Raw genomic sequence first — 18800 nt, 5'->3', positions numbered from 1 at the left:
GCCCCTTTCAATGTAGTGACCAGCATACATGCCCCTTTCAATGCAGAGACCAGCGTGCATGCGTGCCCCCCTTAATACAGTGTGTGGGCCCCCCCCTGAGGCATCACTTCACTTACCTCACACTGGTGCCTGGCATGCTGCTGCTGACGGGAGTCTGGACGGATGTCTTTTTCCTCCTCGACTAGACCTGCATGCGCGCCGCTGCCCTCCTCTCTGACAGCGGGCGGGAAGGTGACGTCGGGACGGTGTGTGACTAACGCATGCACCGCCCCCCACGCGACATCACAGCCAGTACAGTGCCACAGTGGGGAGTGTCGGAGCCGCAGCAAAGGTTCAAAAGAGCCGCATGCGGCTCCGGTGCCGTGGGTTGCAGACCTATGGGATAGGGGTTACTTTTGAGGGTGGATTTGCAGGGTTAGGTTTGTGATTGGCTGTCAAGTGAAGTGTGAAAGTTACCTGTCATGAGAGAATCCTATGGGCTGCCATTGCTATTCTGAAATGCTTTTCACATCCAGCTTCTGTTACAGGTTTCAAGCAAGTGAACCGCAAATGATGACCTGAAGAATTTGTAATACTTATCTATATACAAGTTCTAGCCCAGTAACTGAAAAATTGACATAAATATATCAGCATGCCTGTCATAAAACCAACATTTCCCAAAAAGTCAGCAATGGCAGTGCGCACATTTTTCTGAGGACAGGTGTAGTAAATCTCATTGAGCAACAATAAAACAAGTAATAAACAACGATAACTTGGAGACAGCTAGTGCTGACAATTAATGAGCAGCAAGTTGCTGCTGTCAGTGACAAAATGGCACAAATATTGGTTAAAAATACTGTATTCTATGCAAAAGCTTTTATTCTGCAGCTGTACTGTTATATTATTACTTATAGAGACGTAATGGTGTTTTCTTTTCTCACCATAGTTGATGTAAATATAAGCTGTTTGTTGCCTGTAGATTGCTTACCCCTTTGCAATATTTGCCTGTCATTTGCATAATGAGTAGCCAGCAAGAGAATACATTTGCTGGCTCACAGAAAGAACTGTTGTGCAGAAATGCATGTCAAGCAACAGCAAGAAATCTAATTTTTGTTATAGGCTTATAATCAAATTTACTAAAAGAGATATTACATATAGTTCTTCATCTACCCAGCTAACAAAACATACAGTTTTAGGCAATCATATTTCGTAACAAGTGTTTCGATTTTTTAATAACTCTCTCTCCTAGACTCACAGTAGGATTAATCATATAGACAATCCAATAAGTAATCAATATGCCAACCCCTTCTTGCAGGGTGATTGAGCAATTGGGTGGTAAGCAGCTGGTAATGAACCACATGCATCATGAAGACCAACAGGTCCGTTACAATGCTTTGCTGGCTGTGCAGAAACTGATGGTCCATAACTGGTAAGTGACAGTTAAGGAATATAATGTTTACGTAAATAATACAGCTGTTCTGATTTTGCAGGAAAGTTTCTTAAAAAAAAATGCATTTTACATTATTTGGTGTATACTTTTTTATACTGGATACAGCATTGAATGGTTTAGACTCCTTTCAGGTTTTTTTCTCGATGTTCCATTTGGGAGAACCCCCTTTGCTTCCTGTCCCAGTGATCCAGCAGGAAGTAGAAGATCCCATCTACCCCACTTCTTTTTTTTTTTTTTTTACCATAACATACAGTATTTGCCATTTAGAAGATTTCATTCAGCTCCTGTTCTGTGAATTTCTCATCCCTTGCTGCACCAGAAATATTAGTCACCAGGACCAATATTGAGATTTAACTGTCTGTGTTGCATACTATATATGTGTGTGTATTTGATTTGTATAGTAAGATTATATATAGGCATCAAAGATACATCCACAGTCCTCTGTTAACAGTTCATTTAAAGGCCACTCCTAATGGTTGCCCTGCCAACCAAAAAAAACATCTTAAGTGACCTATCTGAATGAGTTGTTTTTTTGGATCAATAGCCTGCATTTTAACCTTGCATTTAGACCTCTCTTACAAGGCATGTGTAGACTAAACTTGATGCCAAACCATTCACCTAGCGTTCTGCCCTTTTAAACCATAATAGTTGCATTTCTTGTTTAGAAGACCTAGTCTGAGAAGTAATTCTGACTGAGAAGGTTCTGTAACTTAGGTCATGATATAAAGGACTGTTTACTTTATTGACACATCTATTTATTTAATAATGTTTTCATTATTCATTTTTTTCCATGGTTAATCTAGATGGACTTTTTGTTAAACTTAACTTTTTAACTATGTATAAACACACTGTAGGTAGGCTAACAAGAGGCAAGAATATATACATGGGCTAACAAGAGGAAAGAATATTCTATTATAGGATATATATATACATTTTATATTGGGGGGGGGTTGTTTTACAAAATCTTTAGGAACAAAATATAACTTCCATGTTATGACAGTTGGATTTTGTGCTATCTGAAAATAGATGTGATTTCTTTTTTTCTCTTTTAACCCTGCTTCAGTACATCATTTGTTTGGAAAATTAGAAAAAGGAGTTGAGAAAATAAAATTCAGAATGCAGGCACTTTCTTGCTGAATTAGTTTTTAGATCTGCAGGATATTTTGTTAGAGGTCACTGGGTAGACAAGTGCATTCAATCATGTTCTTTTCATTTGGTCTGAACTGTGCTTGATTTTGCAACAATGAATATCATATTGTTTGTACTCTTTAGAAAGGGAATGTGTTACTGTGAGCTCCTCTTTTGAGAAAAGAGTTGAGGGATTGAAATAGTAGACCTCACTGATAAAAGATTTTGTAGATGTACTCATGTTGCCAGTAGCAAATTACAAGATTAGTCTTCTATTCTAAGCTGTTCTAAGTAATTTGTGATCAATTATTTCTGTAAGAATCATGCCTGTTTTGGGCCACAACAGTACTTTTGTGCTCAAAACCTTTCACACGACAAACATTTTAATAATTTTAAATTTGTATTTGTTTTGCACAACAGTATCTCATTGAACAATATTTCCATTGGAAGTATGCAGTTCTTGTGATAGATCCGGCTGTTTCTTACTTTAACAACACCATTGCTAGGTAGATTAGACAAGTTACAGTGAAAGCCTGTAGTTTGATAGGGTTTCTACTGTCCCTGTTAAGACAAGCTCTATCAGATCAGTTAGTGCTTCCTGGACTTTTCTGCATCAGGCATCTTTATCTCAGATTTGCAAGGCTGCAACCTGGTATTCTGTGTACACGTTTAGGTTCTACCAAGTAGATGTCCAAGCCTTCCCCGATGTCATCTTTAGGTTTGCTCTCTGAGTCTGTCAAGCCCTTCTTGACCTGCTTAATAGGTGAGCCTGTGGGCATTGTTTACTGTGTTGCCCACCCCTCACTTATATTGCTTTTGGCTGTCCTAGCCATAATAATTTAAATAAGCCTGTGTTCTGTACAGTGCATTCATGAAAATAATATTTCTCTTACGTCCTCCGACAGTCGTCGTCACATATGGGGTATTAGACTTTGCTCCGAAGGAGTAGCTAGGCAACAGAATATGTTAACAATAAAGCTTTAACATATCCCACCCTCAAGGGGTGGTCCCCTCAGTCAATACCCTCCTACTTCCTGCAACCATATCTCAGTTTTAATGTCTAGCTTGTCAGGAGTGGCTGGCTCTCTCTGTGCTGGGACTTTCTGTCCCAGACTCTTTCTTCTTTTTAATATTTTGTTTGAGTTTTTATCTCTACCTTTATTTAGCTGTTATTTTGTCAGCGTTAGTTAGTTCTTCGGACGAAGAGGATCATGCGGACTGGGTCTCGGGCTGATCCCCCTGGTCGCAGGTCGTGGGTCAGTGGCTTCCCAGTCTGCCATCGAGCGTTCAGCCAGGTAACGCTCCTGGCACAGTGAACGACCCATCCCTGTTCGGTGCAGGGATGCTTGGTGAGGTGGCTACCTCACTGGACGCTGTGCGGTTTCTTAACCCCCATTTTGTGCGTCTTGAATTGCGACTCTCCCTGCCTCATGTGCAGCGGCTTGTTCGCCTGTGCGGGTCCCCCACGCCATGTGAGGTAAGTGTATTTATGTGGGGACCTGTCTGTCTGGGGGGGTGTCAGTCTGGGACTGTGTAACCTGCCTCTATTCACACTGCTTGTCTCCCTATCTCTCGGCTGCATGCTGTGGGCTGCAAGGGGGGGGGGGGGAGCTGTATGACACTGTGTGTGTCAGACTGGTCAGTGTGAGAAGCTGTGTGCTGTGGGGCATGTTTTTTTGGCATGTTTGGGCATATACAGCGATCGCTGCGGCGATCTGACATGTATTCTGATATTGGAATGTAATGTGTGTTTTAATGCACTGTGGAGCGGCGGTTTCGGCGCCAAACGACGCCATTTTGCCTACACCCGCTCCGGCCGCATGGTTTACATGCATGGCGGCCATTTTCTTGTAGCCTCCATAGGCTAACATAGAAGCGCCCTGGCAGCATCACTTCCTCTTTCCAGGAACACCGATCGAGGCAGCAGCAGCGGCGAGGGTCTCCTCAGGTTTTATCCTTCTGTTCTTGCTATCCATTGCCTGTGTTCAGTTTGCATATTCCCTGTGGGGGTCTCATTGTGCTTGAGTGTGGTGCGGTGGGCTGCGCTTGCCGCGCTTGCTTAAAAGGGGCAGTTAACCCTTGGTTGTCTGGCATTACAGGGGCAATGGATTCTCAGGAGGGCAAATTTCCTACAGTATTGGTGGAAAGCCAGGGGACCGCTGTTTCCCCCCCAGGGGGGGATTTAGCCACTATTGTGGCTGGCCTTGCTGCTCAGGTGCAAATGCTGGTGGCTGCTCAATCTACTAAAAGGCCCAGAGTTGCTCTTTCCTCTGATTCTGAGGGTGAAGGTGATGGGGCTGTTCTGGCAGGGGCCTCCTTATCGGGGTCCCGCTCCTCTCTTGATCTAGTGGGGTCTGAGGTGGAGGCTGAAGTTGAGGGGGTTGATAATTCTCCCCCTGGCTCGCCTGAAGAGCTTGCAATCATGGATGAGTTGATTGCTTCCATTAAGCAAACGCTGCGTTTGCAGGACGAAGTGTGTCCCCCCGCTGCCTTGGCGGCTTATGGGACGCAGAGGAAACGCAGGACGCCGCAGGTTTTTCCCTGCAATGCTGATTTTCAGCGCGCTGTTAAGGATCAATGGCGCGATCTGCGCAAACCTTTTGCGGTACCGAGTAAATTCAAGCTGCGTTATCCTTTTTCGCCTGCCACTGATGAAAGGTGGTGTGTGCCTCCACCAGTGGATCATGCAATTGCGGTTTTGAACAAAGCCACTGCGATTCCTGCAGAGGGTTCCCCTGTTTTCCGTGATGCCACGGATAGGAGACTGGAGTCTCTTGCCCGTCATACTTATTCTGTTACGGGTTCTATGCTTAAGGCTCTGTTTGCTTCTCTCATGGCGGCCCAGGCGATCGCAAGTTGGACGCAGATGCTTAGGCGCGTCCTAGTGGCCGACTCGGCCTCGCCGGCGACCCTGGATATGGTGGATCAGATCCACCAGGGTGTCATGTATCTGTGTGATGCGGACCTGGACCTGATTCCGTTGGCTGCACGTGTACACAGCGTGGCGGTGTTGTCTCGACGCCTGTTTTGGTTGAAATGTTGGTCGGTGGACCAATCTTCACGTAAGACCTTAGCCAATCTGCCTTATGATGGGTCTCGCCTTTTTGGGGAGTCCCTGGATGTGTTGATTAAGGGGATCACCGGGGGTAAGAGCACTCTTTTGCCCCATTTCCCCAAGGCTAAGGGGTCTTCTGGGAAGAAGCATGCTAATTTTCGGCCCCCTCAGGGGTCCTTTCGTGCCTTTCGGCCGCACTACAAGGGCAAACCGTTCAAAGGTCAAGGCTCTCAGAAGAAGCCCTGGTCTGGTAAACAGAAGTCCGGCCAATCCGGACCTGCAGCCCATAACAGTTCGGCCTGAAGGGGCGCCCTCACCCAGTTTTGGGGTGGGGGGACGCTTGCTCGGTTTTCTTCAGCCCTGGTTGGCCCGTGTGCGGGACAGATGGGTTCTGGAAATCGTTCGATCTGGTTACAAGATCGAGTTTCTCTCTCGGCCGGAGAGCAGATTTTTTCCCTCAAATCTTCAACTGTCTCCAGAGCGCTTGCGGGACCTCCACCTGGCGGTGCGGGACCTGAGGGCTCAGGGAGTGGTGGTTCCGGTGCCTCATCGGGACAGGTTTCGGGGGTTTTATTCCAATCTGTTCACCGTGCCCAGAAAGGAGGGCAAGGTTCGTCCGATTCTGGACTTGAAGGCTCTGAACCGCTCTGTGCGGGTTCGCAAGTTCCGCATGGAATCCCTGCGGTCGGTGGTGGCTGCCCTGGTTCCGGGGGAATTCATGGCCTCCATCGATTTGAAGGATGCGTACCTTCACATCCCCATATTCGAGGGTCATCAGAGGTACCTTCGATTTGCCATTGCGGAGGATCACTACCAGTTTGTGGCGTTGCCCTTTGGTCTCGCCTCGGCTCCGCGGGTCTTCACCAAGGTGCTTGCACCGGTTCTGGCATTATTAAGGGCCCAGGGCGTTTCTGTCCTGGGGTATCTGGACGACATTCTGGTTCGGTCTGCGACCAGCCAGGGTCTGGAGGTGGACCTGTCTGTCACGATGCAAACTCTGCAGGAGTTTGGTTGGACGATAAATTTTCCAAAGTCGACACTGAGTCCGTCGGTTCGTCTCCCCTATCTGGGAATGATACTGGACTCGGTGCAGGCGAAGGTCTTCCTGCCGGAAGACAAACTCAGGACTCTCCGGGAGGAAGTCAGGTCCCTCAGGGACGTTCCGAACTCGTCTCTGCGGACGTGTATGAGATGTCTGGGATTGATGGTCTCGGCCTTCGAGGCGATTCCTTTCGCACAGTTTCACACGCGGGGTCTCCAAGCGGAGATCCTGTCCAGGTGGGACGGGCGACCTCAATCTCTGGATCTTCAAATCTCGTTGAGTCTTCGCACCAGGGAAAACCTTCTGTGGTGGCTCCAGTCCCCGTTGGTGTCCGGGGGCAAGTCGTTTCGTCCGATCTCGTGGACGGTAATCACCACGGATGCCAGCCTGTCGGGCTGGGGTGGAGTTCTGGGCGTTCTGTCCGCTCAGGGGACTTGGTCGGAGGGGGAGTCTTCCCTTCCGATCAACATTCGGGAATTGCGTGCGATAAGTCTCTGTCTTCATCGCTGGACGGACCGGCTGCAGGGTTGCCCGGTTCGGGTGCAGACGGACAATGCCACGGCGGTGGCCTACATCAACCACCAAGGGGGCACCAGGAGTGCCCGAGCGGCTCGGGAAGTGGCCGACATTCTGTCTTGGGCCGAGACTCATGTCCCGGCGATAACGGCGGTTCACATTCCGGGAGTGGAGAACTGGCAGGCGGACTATCTGAGTCGCCAGACCCTGGATCAGGGGGAATGGTCTCTCCATCCGGCTGTCTTCCAGACGTTGTGCGCAAAGTGGGGTCTTCCAGATGTGGACCTGTTCGCGTCTCGCCTCAACAACAAGGTGAAGAGGTTCGTGGCAAGGACGCGCGACCCTCGGGCAGACACGTCGGACGCGTTAGTGGCCACGTGGCATCAGTACAGGCTGATGTACGCGTTTCCACCGATTCAGTTGCTGTCCAGGTTCCTTCGCAGGTTACACTCGGAACGCAACACGGTGATTCTTGTGGCACCGGACTGGCCTCGCCGGTCCTGGTACGCAGACCTCGTGAATCTGGCGGTCGACGCCCCGTGGCGTCTGCCTCTTCGAGACGATCTACTCTCAAGGACCGATATACCATCCTGCTTTACAGTCGCTGGCTTTGACGGCCTGGCTGTTGAGACCGAGGTCCTGAAGGAGAGGGGTCTCTCTCCGGAGGTCGTTCATACTTTAATCAATGCGAGGAAATCTTCCTCGGGGAAGGTTTATTACCGTACTTGGAAGGCCTATTTTGCCTGGTGTGAGTCCAGGGGGTTTTCACCCCGCACGTACTCGGTGTCCCGTGTGCTGTCTTTCCTTCAAACGGGTGTTGATCAGCGTTTGGCGCTGGCTACGATAAAGGGTCAGGTGTCTGCTCTGGCCGTTCTGTTTCAACGTCCCGTGGCTTCCAACCCATTGGTTGGCACCTTTGTTCAGGGTGTGCGGCATCTGGTTCCCCCGAGGCGGGATCCTCTGCCCCCTTGGGACTTGAATCTCGTTCTATCTGTGTTACAACGTGCTCTTTTTGAACAGATCAGGGAGATCTCGTTGTCTATGTTATCCAAAAAGGTCGCCTTTTTGGTGGCGATCACTTCGGCTCGCAGAGTGTCGGAGCTGGCGGCTTTGTCCTGCAAGTCTCCGTACCTGGTTATTCATTTGGATAAGGTGGTCTTGCGACCTAATCCTTCTTTTCTTCCGAAACGTGTTTCGGACTTCCATCTTAATGAGGATATTGTCTTGCCTTCGTTGTGCACGAAGCCTAAACATCCAAAGGAGGTGAGATTGCACTCTCTGGATGTTGTTCGGGCGATAAGGGTTTACCTTAAATCGACTGAGTCTTTTCGAAAGACGGACTCCTTGTTTGTTCTTCCGGAGGGTCCTCGGAAGGGCATGGCGGCTTCGGCCTCTACCATCGCCAAATGGATCAGGCAGACCATTGAACAGGCCTATGCTTTGCAGGGGAAGGTTCCCCCTGTGCCTGTGAAGGCGCACTCTACTAGATCTCTGAGTACGTCTTGGGCCTGTCGTCATGGGGCTTCTGTAGCCCAGGTGTGTAAGGCGGCGACTTGGGCGACCGTGCACACTTTCACAAAATTCTACAAAGTAGATGTTCAGGCATCGGCGGATGCTTCCTTTGGCCGCAAGGTTCTTAGTGCGACTGTTCCCTAGGGTCCCTTGTTGGGGACTCCTGGCTGTTGGGATAAGTTTTGTATCCCCTGGTTTTTTGTCTTTTCCTGGGTTGTTGCTCCTGTTGAGCACTTGTTTTTTGCTGTTGCCCAGCTGGTTTCCTTCCTTTGGTAAGGTTCCTTCTTTGATGCGGAGACTGCGTTGCCTTTCGGCGCGGATGCGTTTCCCACCCCTCATGTTTGCACTGCTTTGGGACGTCCCCATATGTGACGAATATGAAGAGGCGGCGACTGTCGGAGGACGTAAGAGAAAACGGAATTTTTGTAAAATCTTACCTGTAAAATTCCTTTCTCTGAGTCCTCCGACAGTCGCCGCCCCCGCCCCTCTTTTGGGGTTTGATTGTATACTCTACTGCTATTCCACTAAAACTGAGATATGGTTGCAGGAAGTAGGAGGGTATTGACTGAGGGGACCACCCCTTGAGGGTGGGATATGTTAAAGCTTTATTGTTAACATATTCTGTTGCCTAGCTACTCCTTCGGAGCAAAGTCTAATACCCCATATGTGACGAATATGAAGAGGCGGCGACTGTCGGAGGACTCAGAGAAAGGAATTTTACAGGTAAGATTTTACAAAAATTCCGTTTTTAACTTATCAGTAAAATCCATTTGCTGGCGTACAGTACAGGACACAGGCCCCTCCCCTCTATTCTTATGATCTCCCTATTGTGTACTACAAAACTGCCGCTAGCTAGTAGTGGAAGGGATTATATAGGGGTATGTTCCTGCAACCATTTTGTCAGTTTCCAGTCCCCTAAAAGTAGCTGCACTGAACCCAGTCATAGGAATTTTAAGATGCTGGACTATATATTTTAATAACCTGTATAAACCCCTACAAGTTTCCTGTATTTTTGCATGATGGGATCTGCTCATCTTCTAAGCCTTGAAAAATAAATCCAGTTTTATTGAAAAGGTTGATACACTTCAAAATTATTTTTCTCCATTCTTTCATTACAGGGTAAGTAGAAAGCCTGGCTACAGGTTTTTTTTTATTTCAATTTTTGAAACCTAGTGAGAGGAGTGTAACTTGCTACAGTTTCGTGTCTGAGCAAAGTTGTGTCCTTCACATTTTTTCTTGTTACTTGGGAGTCCCCTTCACTAAAGAACTAACCTGACCAGTAAAACAATGATCTAACCTATAACCAAAAAAAGAAGCTGAAAAAAACCCAAAAAACTTTACCTGTCCTTTAGCACTTTTCTCTAAAATGAGCACTAAACTCTTATCCACATTTCCAAACACTAACACTTTAAAGGGTATATTAAGGATTAACAAAACATTGCAGCTTACCTTCCTGTGGAGACAACATGGAGTGAGAGAAAATTAAGTGAAATGCCCTCTTAGGAAGTTGTCACTGGAAAATGTCCCCTTTATTCTTATTCTGGTGACAAATTAGGATTTCCTCTCTCTTTTCAGTATTGGATACATGGCTAATTGAGATTGTGATTCCAGACAGTGTGACCCAGACAGCAATTAACCACTTTACCACTGAGTACCGGAGTACTACTGCGGCAAAGTGGCTCGTTATCGTCTGACGACGTAGACCTACGTCGCCAGACTCCTCCCCCTGTAGGCGGCGCTCGCGCTCCTCCGGAAGCGCGCTCCCGCTGTTTTCATTCACAGCGGGAGTCGGGCCAGGGGAGGAGCTCTGCCCCGATCGTCAGGGAATCCAGTTTGGAGATCCGCCCGCCTGTGTAAACAGAGCGGGCGGATCTCCTAAGTGACAGGGAGTGACAGATCGGAGTGTTCAGCATAGCTGAACATCCGATCTGTCCCTGGCTCACTCAGTCACCTCCCCCCCCCACACGTTAGTAAGCACCAGGCATACATTAACCCCTCCCTCTCCAATAAAATTAACCCCTTCCCTGCCAGTGTCATTTTTACAGTAACAGTGCATATATATAGCACTGATTACTGCAGTAATGTCACTGGTACCCCCAAAAGTGTCAAAAATGTCAGTCAAGGGTCCGATCTGTCCGCCGCAATGTCGCAGTCCCGCAAAAAAAATCGCAGATCGCCGCCATTACGCGTTAAAAAAAAAAACACCAAAAATGACAGAAATCTTTCCCATAGTTAGTAAACGCAATAACTTTTGCGCAAACCAATCAAAATACGCTTATTGCAATTTCTTTTTACCAAACATGGGTAGCAGAAAACAAATTGGCCAAAAATTGAAAAAAAAATTGTTTTTTACATCTTTTTTGGGGGGAATTTCATATAAAAATGTTAAAAATATTGTTATTTTTTCAAAATAAATGCTATTTCTCTTACGTCCTCCGACAGTCGCCGCCATCTTCATATTCGTCACAATGGGGTATTAGACTTTGCTCCGTAGGAGTAGCTAGGCAACAGAATATGTCAATATTAAAGCTTTTAACATATCCCCACCCCAGGGGGTGGTCCCCTCAGTCTATACCCTCCTGCTTCCTGTTTCCTGCTTCAGTTTCAATGTCTAGCTTGTCAGGAGTAGCTGGATGTCTCTATGCTGGGGCATTTTGTCTCAGCCTTCTCTCTTTTTTGATTTTATTTGAGTTTTTTCTCTCTTTCTTTATTTAGCTGTTATTTTTACCAGCAATAGTTAGTTCTTCGGATGAAGAGGATAATGCGGGCTGCGTCTCGGGCTGACTCCCCTGGTCGCAGGTTGTGGGTCAGTGGCTTCTCAGCCCGCCATCGAGCGTTCAGTCAGGTACCGCTCCTGAGTTTTCTGAACGACCCATCCCTGTTCCATGTAGGGATGCTAGGGTGAGGTGGCTACCTCACTGGACGCTGTGCGGTTTCTCCACCCACCTTCTGCTGCATCCTGGATGCGACTCTCCCTGTCTCATGTACAGGTGCTTGTTCGCCTGTGCGGGTCCCCCACGCCATGTAAGAGGTAAGTGTATTCATGTGGGGACCTGTCTGTCTGGGGGGTGTCAGTCTGGGACTGTGTTACCTTGCCCTGTGTTCACACTATTGATGTTTCCCTATCTCTCACACTGCATGCTGTGGGCTGCAAGGAGGGGGGGCTGTGCTTCACTTCTGTGTCAGTCTGAGTGTGTGAACGGCTGTGTGCTGTGGAACTTGATGCTATCATGTTTGGGGCACATTACAGCGCCGCTGCGGCGGTCCACCATGTTCTTTATAACTATGTGGTGTATTTTTTATTCCAACTTCATGAGGTGGGGGAGCGGCGCCATTTTGGCTGTACTCGCTCCGGCCGCATGGTACACATGCATGGCGGCCATTTTCTTGTAGCCTCCCATAGGCTTTAATGGAGCGCCCTGAATATCAGCAATTCCTTTTCTACAGGAGCACCGATCTGGCCAGCAGCAGCAGCGGTCTCTCCAGGTTTTTTCCCTTTATTCCCTGTATCCTTGCCTGAGTATAACTTCTCCCTGTGGGGGTCCCTGGTGTGGGTGTGCTTGTGTGGCGGTGGGCTACGTTCGCAGCACCTTATTTAAAGGGGCGGTCACCCATTTTATTTTACTCATTTTGGGGCATGGATTCTCAGGAAAGCAAATTTCCTGTCACATTGGTGGGAAGCCGGGGGACTGCGGTTTTCCCCCTCGGGGGGGGGGGGTTTGGCTGCGATTGTGGCTAGCCTTGCGACTCAGGTGCAATTGCTGATGGCTGCTCAATCCTCAAAAAGGCCCAGAGTTTTCAATTTCCTCTGATCAGAGGGTGTTGGTGATGGGGCTGCTGTTGCTGGGGTCTCCTTGTCGGGGTCCCGTTCCTCCCTGGACCATGTAGGGTCAGAAATGAGGTTGAGGGGGTTGATATTTCTCCCCCTGGCTCGGCTGAAGAGCTTGCACTCATGGATGAATTGGTTGCTTCTATCAAGCAAACACTGCGTTTACAGGATGAACCTTGTCCTCCTGCTGCCTTGGCGGCTTATGGGACGCAGAAAAGACGCAAAACATCGCAGGTATTTCCCTGCACTGATGATTTTCAATGCGCTGTAAAGGAACATTGGCGTAATATACGCAGGCCTTTTGCTATACCAAGTAGGTTTAAGCTGCGCTATCCTTTTACGCACGCTACTGATGGGCATTGGTGTGTCCCACCTCCGGTGGATCACGCAATAGCGGTTCTGAATAAGCCCACTGCGATTCCTGCTGAGGATATCCCGGTGTTCCGGGATGCCACGGACAAACGGACGGAGTCCCTTGCCCGTCATGCATATTTTATTATGGGTTCTATGCTGAAAGCTTTATTTGCTTCACTTATGGCGGCCCAGGCTGTCGCGAGCTGGACGCAGGTGCTTAATCGCGTCCTGGTGGCTGATTCTGCCCTCCAGGCGACTTTGGATATGGTGGATCAAATCCACCAGGGTGTCATGTATTTGTGTGATGCGGACCTGGATATGGTTCCGTTGGCTGCACGTGTACATGGTGTGGCGGTATTGTCTCGCCGTTTTGGTTTGGTTGAAGTGTTGGTCGGTGGACCAATCTTCGCGTTAGACCTTGGCTAATCTGCCCTATGATGGTTCTCGCCTTTTTTGGTGAGTCCCTAGATACGTTAATTAGGGGGATCACGGGTGGTAAGAGCACACTCTTACCCTAATCCCACAAGGCTAAGACGGCTCCTGGTAAGAAGCCGTGGACTGGTAAGCAAAAGTCCGGCCAGTCCGGTTCAGCGGCCCACAACAGTGCGGCCTGAAGGGGCGCCCTCACCCGACTCTGGGGTGGGGGGACGCTTGCTCGGTTTCCTTCAGCCATGGCTGTCCCGGGTTCGGGACAGGTGGGTTCAGGAAATCGTTCGATCTGGCTACGAGATCGAGTTTCTCTATAGGCCGGAGCGCAGATTTTTTCCCTCAAATCTTCTACTGTCCCCGGAGCGTTTGCGGGATCTGCATCTAGCGGTGCAGGGCCTGAGGGCTCAGGGAGTGGTGGTCCCGGTGCCTCATCGGGACAGGTTTCGGGGGTTCTATTCCAATCTGTTCACCTTGCCTCGGAAGGAGGGCAAGGTACGTCCGATTCTGGACTTAAAGGCGCTGAACCGCTTTGTGCGGGTGCGCAAGTTCCGCATGGAATCTCTGCGGTCGGTGGTGGCTGCCCTGGTTCCGGGGGAGTTCATGGCTTCCATCGACTTGAAGGATGCGTATCTTCACATCCCGAATTTCGAGGGTCACCAGAGGTACCTTCGATTCGCCATAGCGGAGGATCACTACCAATTTGTGGCGTTGCCCTTTGGTCTCGCCTCGGCTCCACGGGTGTTCACCAAGGTGCGGGCACCGGTTTTGGCTTTGTTGAGAGCCCAGGACGTCTCTGTCCTAGGGTATCTGGACGATATTCTGGTTCGGTCTGCGACCAGCCAGGGTCTGGAGAAGGCTCTGTCCATTACGATGCAGTCTCTGCAGGAGTTTGGTTGGACGATAACTTTTCCAAAGTCAGCACTGTGCCCATCGGTTCGTCTCCCTTACCTGGGAATGGTTCTGGACTCTGTCCAGGTGAAGGTCTTCCTACCGGACGACAAACTCAGGACTCTTCAGGAAGGAAGTCAGGTCCCTCAGGGACGCTCCGTCCTCGTCCACTCGGACGTGCATGAGATGTCTGGGATTGATGGTCTCGGCTTTCGAGGCGATTCCCTTCGCCCAGTTTCACACGCGGGGTCTCCAAGCGGAGATCCTGTCCAGGTGGGACGGGCGACCGCGATCTCTGGATCCGGATTTCGTTGGGCCATCGCACCAGAAGGGTTCTTCTGTGGTGGCTCCTGTCCCCGCCGGTGTCAGGGGGCAAGTCTTTTCGTCCTCTCTCATGGACGGTGGTCACCACGGATGCCAGCCTGTCGGGCTGGGGTGGTGTTCTGGGCGTTCTGTCCGCCCAGGGAACTTGGTCGGAGGGGGAATCCTCCCTTCCGGTCAGCATTCTGGAATTGCGTGCGATGATTCTCTGCCTTCAACGTTGGCCGGACAGGCTGCAGGGCTGTCCGGTTCGGGTGCAGACGGACATTGCCACGGCGATGGCTTACGTCATTCGCCAAGGGGACACCAAGAGGGCCCGGGTGGCTCGGGAAGTGGCCGACATTCTGTCTTGGGCCAAGACGCATGTCCCGGCGATATCGGCGGTTCACATTCCAGGGGTTGGAGAACTGGCGGGCGGATTATCTGATGCCGCCAGTCCCTGGACCAGGGGGAATAGCCCCTCCGTCCGGGTGTTCTCCAGATGTTGTGCGCGACGTGGGGTCTTCCGGAGGTGGACCTGTTCACGTCTCGTCTGTACAGCAAGGTGTACAGGTTCGTGGCAAGGCCACGCGATCCTCGGGCAGACGCGTCAGACGCGTTGGTAGCTCCGTGGCATCAGTACCGACTGATGTATGCGTTTTCACCGTTTCAATTGCTGCCCAGGTTCCTTCGCAGGTTGGTCTCGGAACCAAAACACGGTGATTCTTGTGACACCGGACTGGCCTCGCCGGTCCTGGTACGCAGACCTCGTGCATTTGGCGGTCGACGCCCCGTGGCGTCTGCCTCTTCGGGAAGATCTCCGGTCTCAAGGGCTGATATTTCATCCTGCCTTGCAGTCGCTGGCTTTGCCGGCCTGGCTGTTGAAACCGAGGCACTGAGGGATAGGGGTCTCTCCCCTGAGGTCATTCACACTTTGATCGACGCGAGGAATTTTTTCCTCGGGGTAGGTCTTTTACCGTATTTCGGAGGCCTATTTTGCCTGGTGTGAGTTCAGGGGGTCTTCACCTCGCCCGTGGTCGGTGTCTGGGGTGTTGTCCTTCCTTCGAAAGGGTGTTGACAGCATTTGGCGCTGGCTATGATCAAGGGTCAGGTGTCTGCGATGGCCGTTCTTTTTTCAACGTCCTATGGCGTCTATCTCCTTGATTGGCACTTTTGTTCGGGGGCATCTGGTCCCTCCTAGGAGGGTGCCTCTGCCTCCTTGGGACTGGAATCTTGTTCTGTCCGTGTTACAACATGGTTCTTTTTTGAACGGATCGGGTAGATCTCGTTGTCTATGTTGTCCTAGAAGGTCACCTTTTTTGGTGGCGATCAATTCGGCTCGCAGAGTGTCGGAGCTGGCAGCCTGTCCTGCCATTGTCCGTTTCTGGTCAATCACTTGGTTAAGGTGGTCTTGCGACCTAACCCTTCTTCTTTTTTTCCGAAGAGGGTTTCGGAATTTCACCTCAATGAGTACATTGTCTTGCCTTCGCCTTGCGCGAAGTCTAAACATTCGGAGGAGGTGGTGTTGCACTCCTTGGATGCTGTTCATGGCGATTAGGGTTTACCTAAAATCGTCTGAATCTTTTCACAAGTCGGATTCTTTGTTTGTCCTTCCGGGGGTCCTCGGAAGGGCGTGGCGGCATCGGCTTCTGCCGTCGCCAATTGGTTCAGACAGGCCGTTGACCAGGCCTATGCTTTGCGGGGAAAAGTTTCCCTTATGCCTGTGAGGGCGCACTCTACCAGATCTCTGAGTACGTCTTGGGCCTGTCGTCATGGGGCTTCTGTGGCCCAGGTGTGTAGGGCGGCGACTTGGTCGACCGTGCACACCTTCACTCTGTTCCACAGAGTGGATGTTCAAGCATCGGCAGATGCTTCCTTTGGCCGCAAGGTTCTTAGTGCAGCGGTCCCTTAGGGTCCCTGGTTTTGGTCCTTTGGGCTGTTTGGGATTTCTTTGTATCCCTGGGTTATTTGTTTTTTTCCTGGGTTATTGCTCCCGTTGAGCAAATTTTTTCTCGTGTTGCCCAGCTGGTTTCCTTCCTTTGGTAAGGTTACTTTCTTGATGTGGAGACTGCGTTGCCTTTAGGCGCGGCTGCGTTTCCCACCCCTCATGTTTGCACTGCTTTGGGAAGTCCCCATTGTGACGAATATGAAGATGGCGGCGACTGTCGGAGGACGTAAGAGAAAACGGAATTTTTGTAAAATCTTACCTGTAAAATTCCTTTCTCTGAGTCCTCCGACAGTCGCCGCCCCCGCCCCTGCCCCTCTTTTGGGGTTTAGGTACTCTACTGCTATTCCACTGAAACTGAAACAGGAAACAGGAAGCAGGAGGGTATAGACTGAGGGGACCACCCCCTGGGGTGGGGATATGTTAAAAGCTTTAATATTGACATATTCTGTTGCCTAGCTACTCCTACGGAGCATAATCTAATACCCCATTGTGACGAATATGAAGATGGCGGCGACTGTCGGAGGACTCAGAGAAAGGAATTTTACAGGTAAGATTTTACAAAAATTCCGTTTTTTGTGTTTATAGCGCAAAAAGTAAAAATCGCACAGGTGATCAAATACCACCAAAAGAAAGCTCTGTTTGTGGGGAAAAAAAGGACGTAAATTTCGTTTGGGTACGGCGTTGCATGACCGCGCAATTGTCAGTTAAAGTCGCACAGCGCCGAATCGCAAAAAGTGGCCCAGACGTAAGACAGCAAAATGCTCTAGTGGTAAAGTGGTTAAAACCTTCCAGCGGTTCCATTTCCTGGCCACTCTATCCAAAATGGGAAAAAGTTTTGGCTTTAGATTTACATTAACATTTAACCCTACAACACCAAAAGTGGGCCCCTAATACTTTACCCCTAGGTCTACCAGTAAACAAGCCCTAATGGTAATAAGCACTTCTTTTCTGACACATCTGTGCAAGTAGTTGCTAGTTCCACACCAAAAACATGCTGCGCTGAGATCCTGGTGTCAGAAAAAAATGTTTCTTCGTTTCCCTATATCCTTTTTTATTAGCACTTGTCAATTATTGTTATCTGGTCTTTCTTGGGTATCTTGAAGATCATTATTGTAGTTCGGTAACAGTTTGTGTTTGGGGTTAGTGGCTTCGTAGATTTATAACTTTAAATGAATTGACTTCTAACTTTATCAGAGTTTAAATATTTATGAGCTTCTAAATTGTAGGTTTAAATGTTTAAAATGTCACAGTAATAAAATGTCAGATTAATGTCATTGCAAAGATGAGTCACTGGTGCAGAATACAAAAACATATCACAAATTTTCAGAGTTCACATGAACAAAATTCTGGATGCACTGGAAATACATTTTTACAATGACTTTTGCCATCTAGATTTGTGGCATGCAGACTTGCATGGAAATTATGGTCAATGGCTTAAAAGATAATGTTGTGTCCTGAAAGTAATGCTATTAATTTGACTCCATTTATCTTTTGTGATAGTTTGCTAAACTAGGTATTAGAAGCAACTGTCTCCCTCTAAATACATTTCTACAGTTTCTGCCAATCCTTCATCTGTGGGTTACGCTAGCCCTATACATTAGAGAGTGGGCTGACCTGTAAAAATAATCCAACTATTCCCAGTATTTGTGTCTGCATCTGGGTCAGTCCCTAAACACAAACCGTGACCTTAGCCATGCTTAGCCTATGGAGAGAGGCTGGTACAGCAGACACAACATGTACTTTTTAGAAGAGATGGATAGCAGTCAGATAAGGTTTCCAAATTATGTCTGAGCACTGTGCCCAGTGGGTAGATATTGGGGACTGTCATCCAATGTCTATAGACACAAGTGGGAAAAAAATAAGCGGCTGGGCAGGTGCTCTCTAGTTCTGGGAGGACGTACCTATACATCCTCCAGCTTGCACACCTCTTGTGGGCCCCCTGGGGTGTGCAGCCGATCAATCTGTAACCGCTGTGTCCTCCAGACACAGTGGATCACAGTTGTTGGTACCAGACCGCTGTGATTGGCCCAGGTACCATGCAAATGCTGTGCATGATCACAGAAATCACATGTCCACTAGTAAACAACTGTCATGAATGGCATCCGTTCATGGTGGATAGGTTTCCTGTTGGAATCTCTGCAATTGTCAGAGTGATCACAAGTTACAGGGCCAATCACAGCCGTTCTGCACCATGTGACAGCAATCAAGTAGTAAACAATGAATCATGAATAAAAGCTATATAGGACCGTTAAAAGAATTGCTTTTACAGTGATCATCACTGTAATAAGCAATCATAGTGTAAAAAAAAAAAAAAAATCCTGATCACCCTCCCAGAGTAGTACAGAATCACTAATGGAGGCACTTCACTAT

At 48.9% G+C, this 18800-nt stretch overlaps 1 protein-coding gene across 1 annotated transcript in view; it reads left to right on the top strand.

The window, feature by feature from the left end:
• The window catches only part of ATP6V1H (ATPase H+ transporting V1 subunit H), a 167206-nt gene that overhangs the window by 132375 nt on the left and 16031 nt on the right, over positions 1-18800 (top strand). Inside the window, exon 13 of the mRNA XM_082258604.1 lies at positions 1295-1408. Coding sequence (XP_082114730.1) covers positions 1295-1408 — 114 coding nt within the window. The remainder of the gene's footprint in view (positions 1-1294; positions 1409-18800) is intronic.

Source organism: Pelophylax lessonae (genome assembly GCF_965119305.1).
Source record: "Pelophylax lessonae genome assembly, chromosome: 5".
NCBI classification, from domain to species: Eukaryota; Metazoa; Chordata; class Amphibia; order Anura; family Ranidae; genus Pelophylax; species Pelophylax lessonae.
This window is presented reverse-complemented; position numbering and strand designations above follow the sequence as displayed.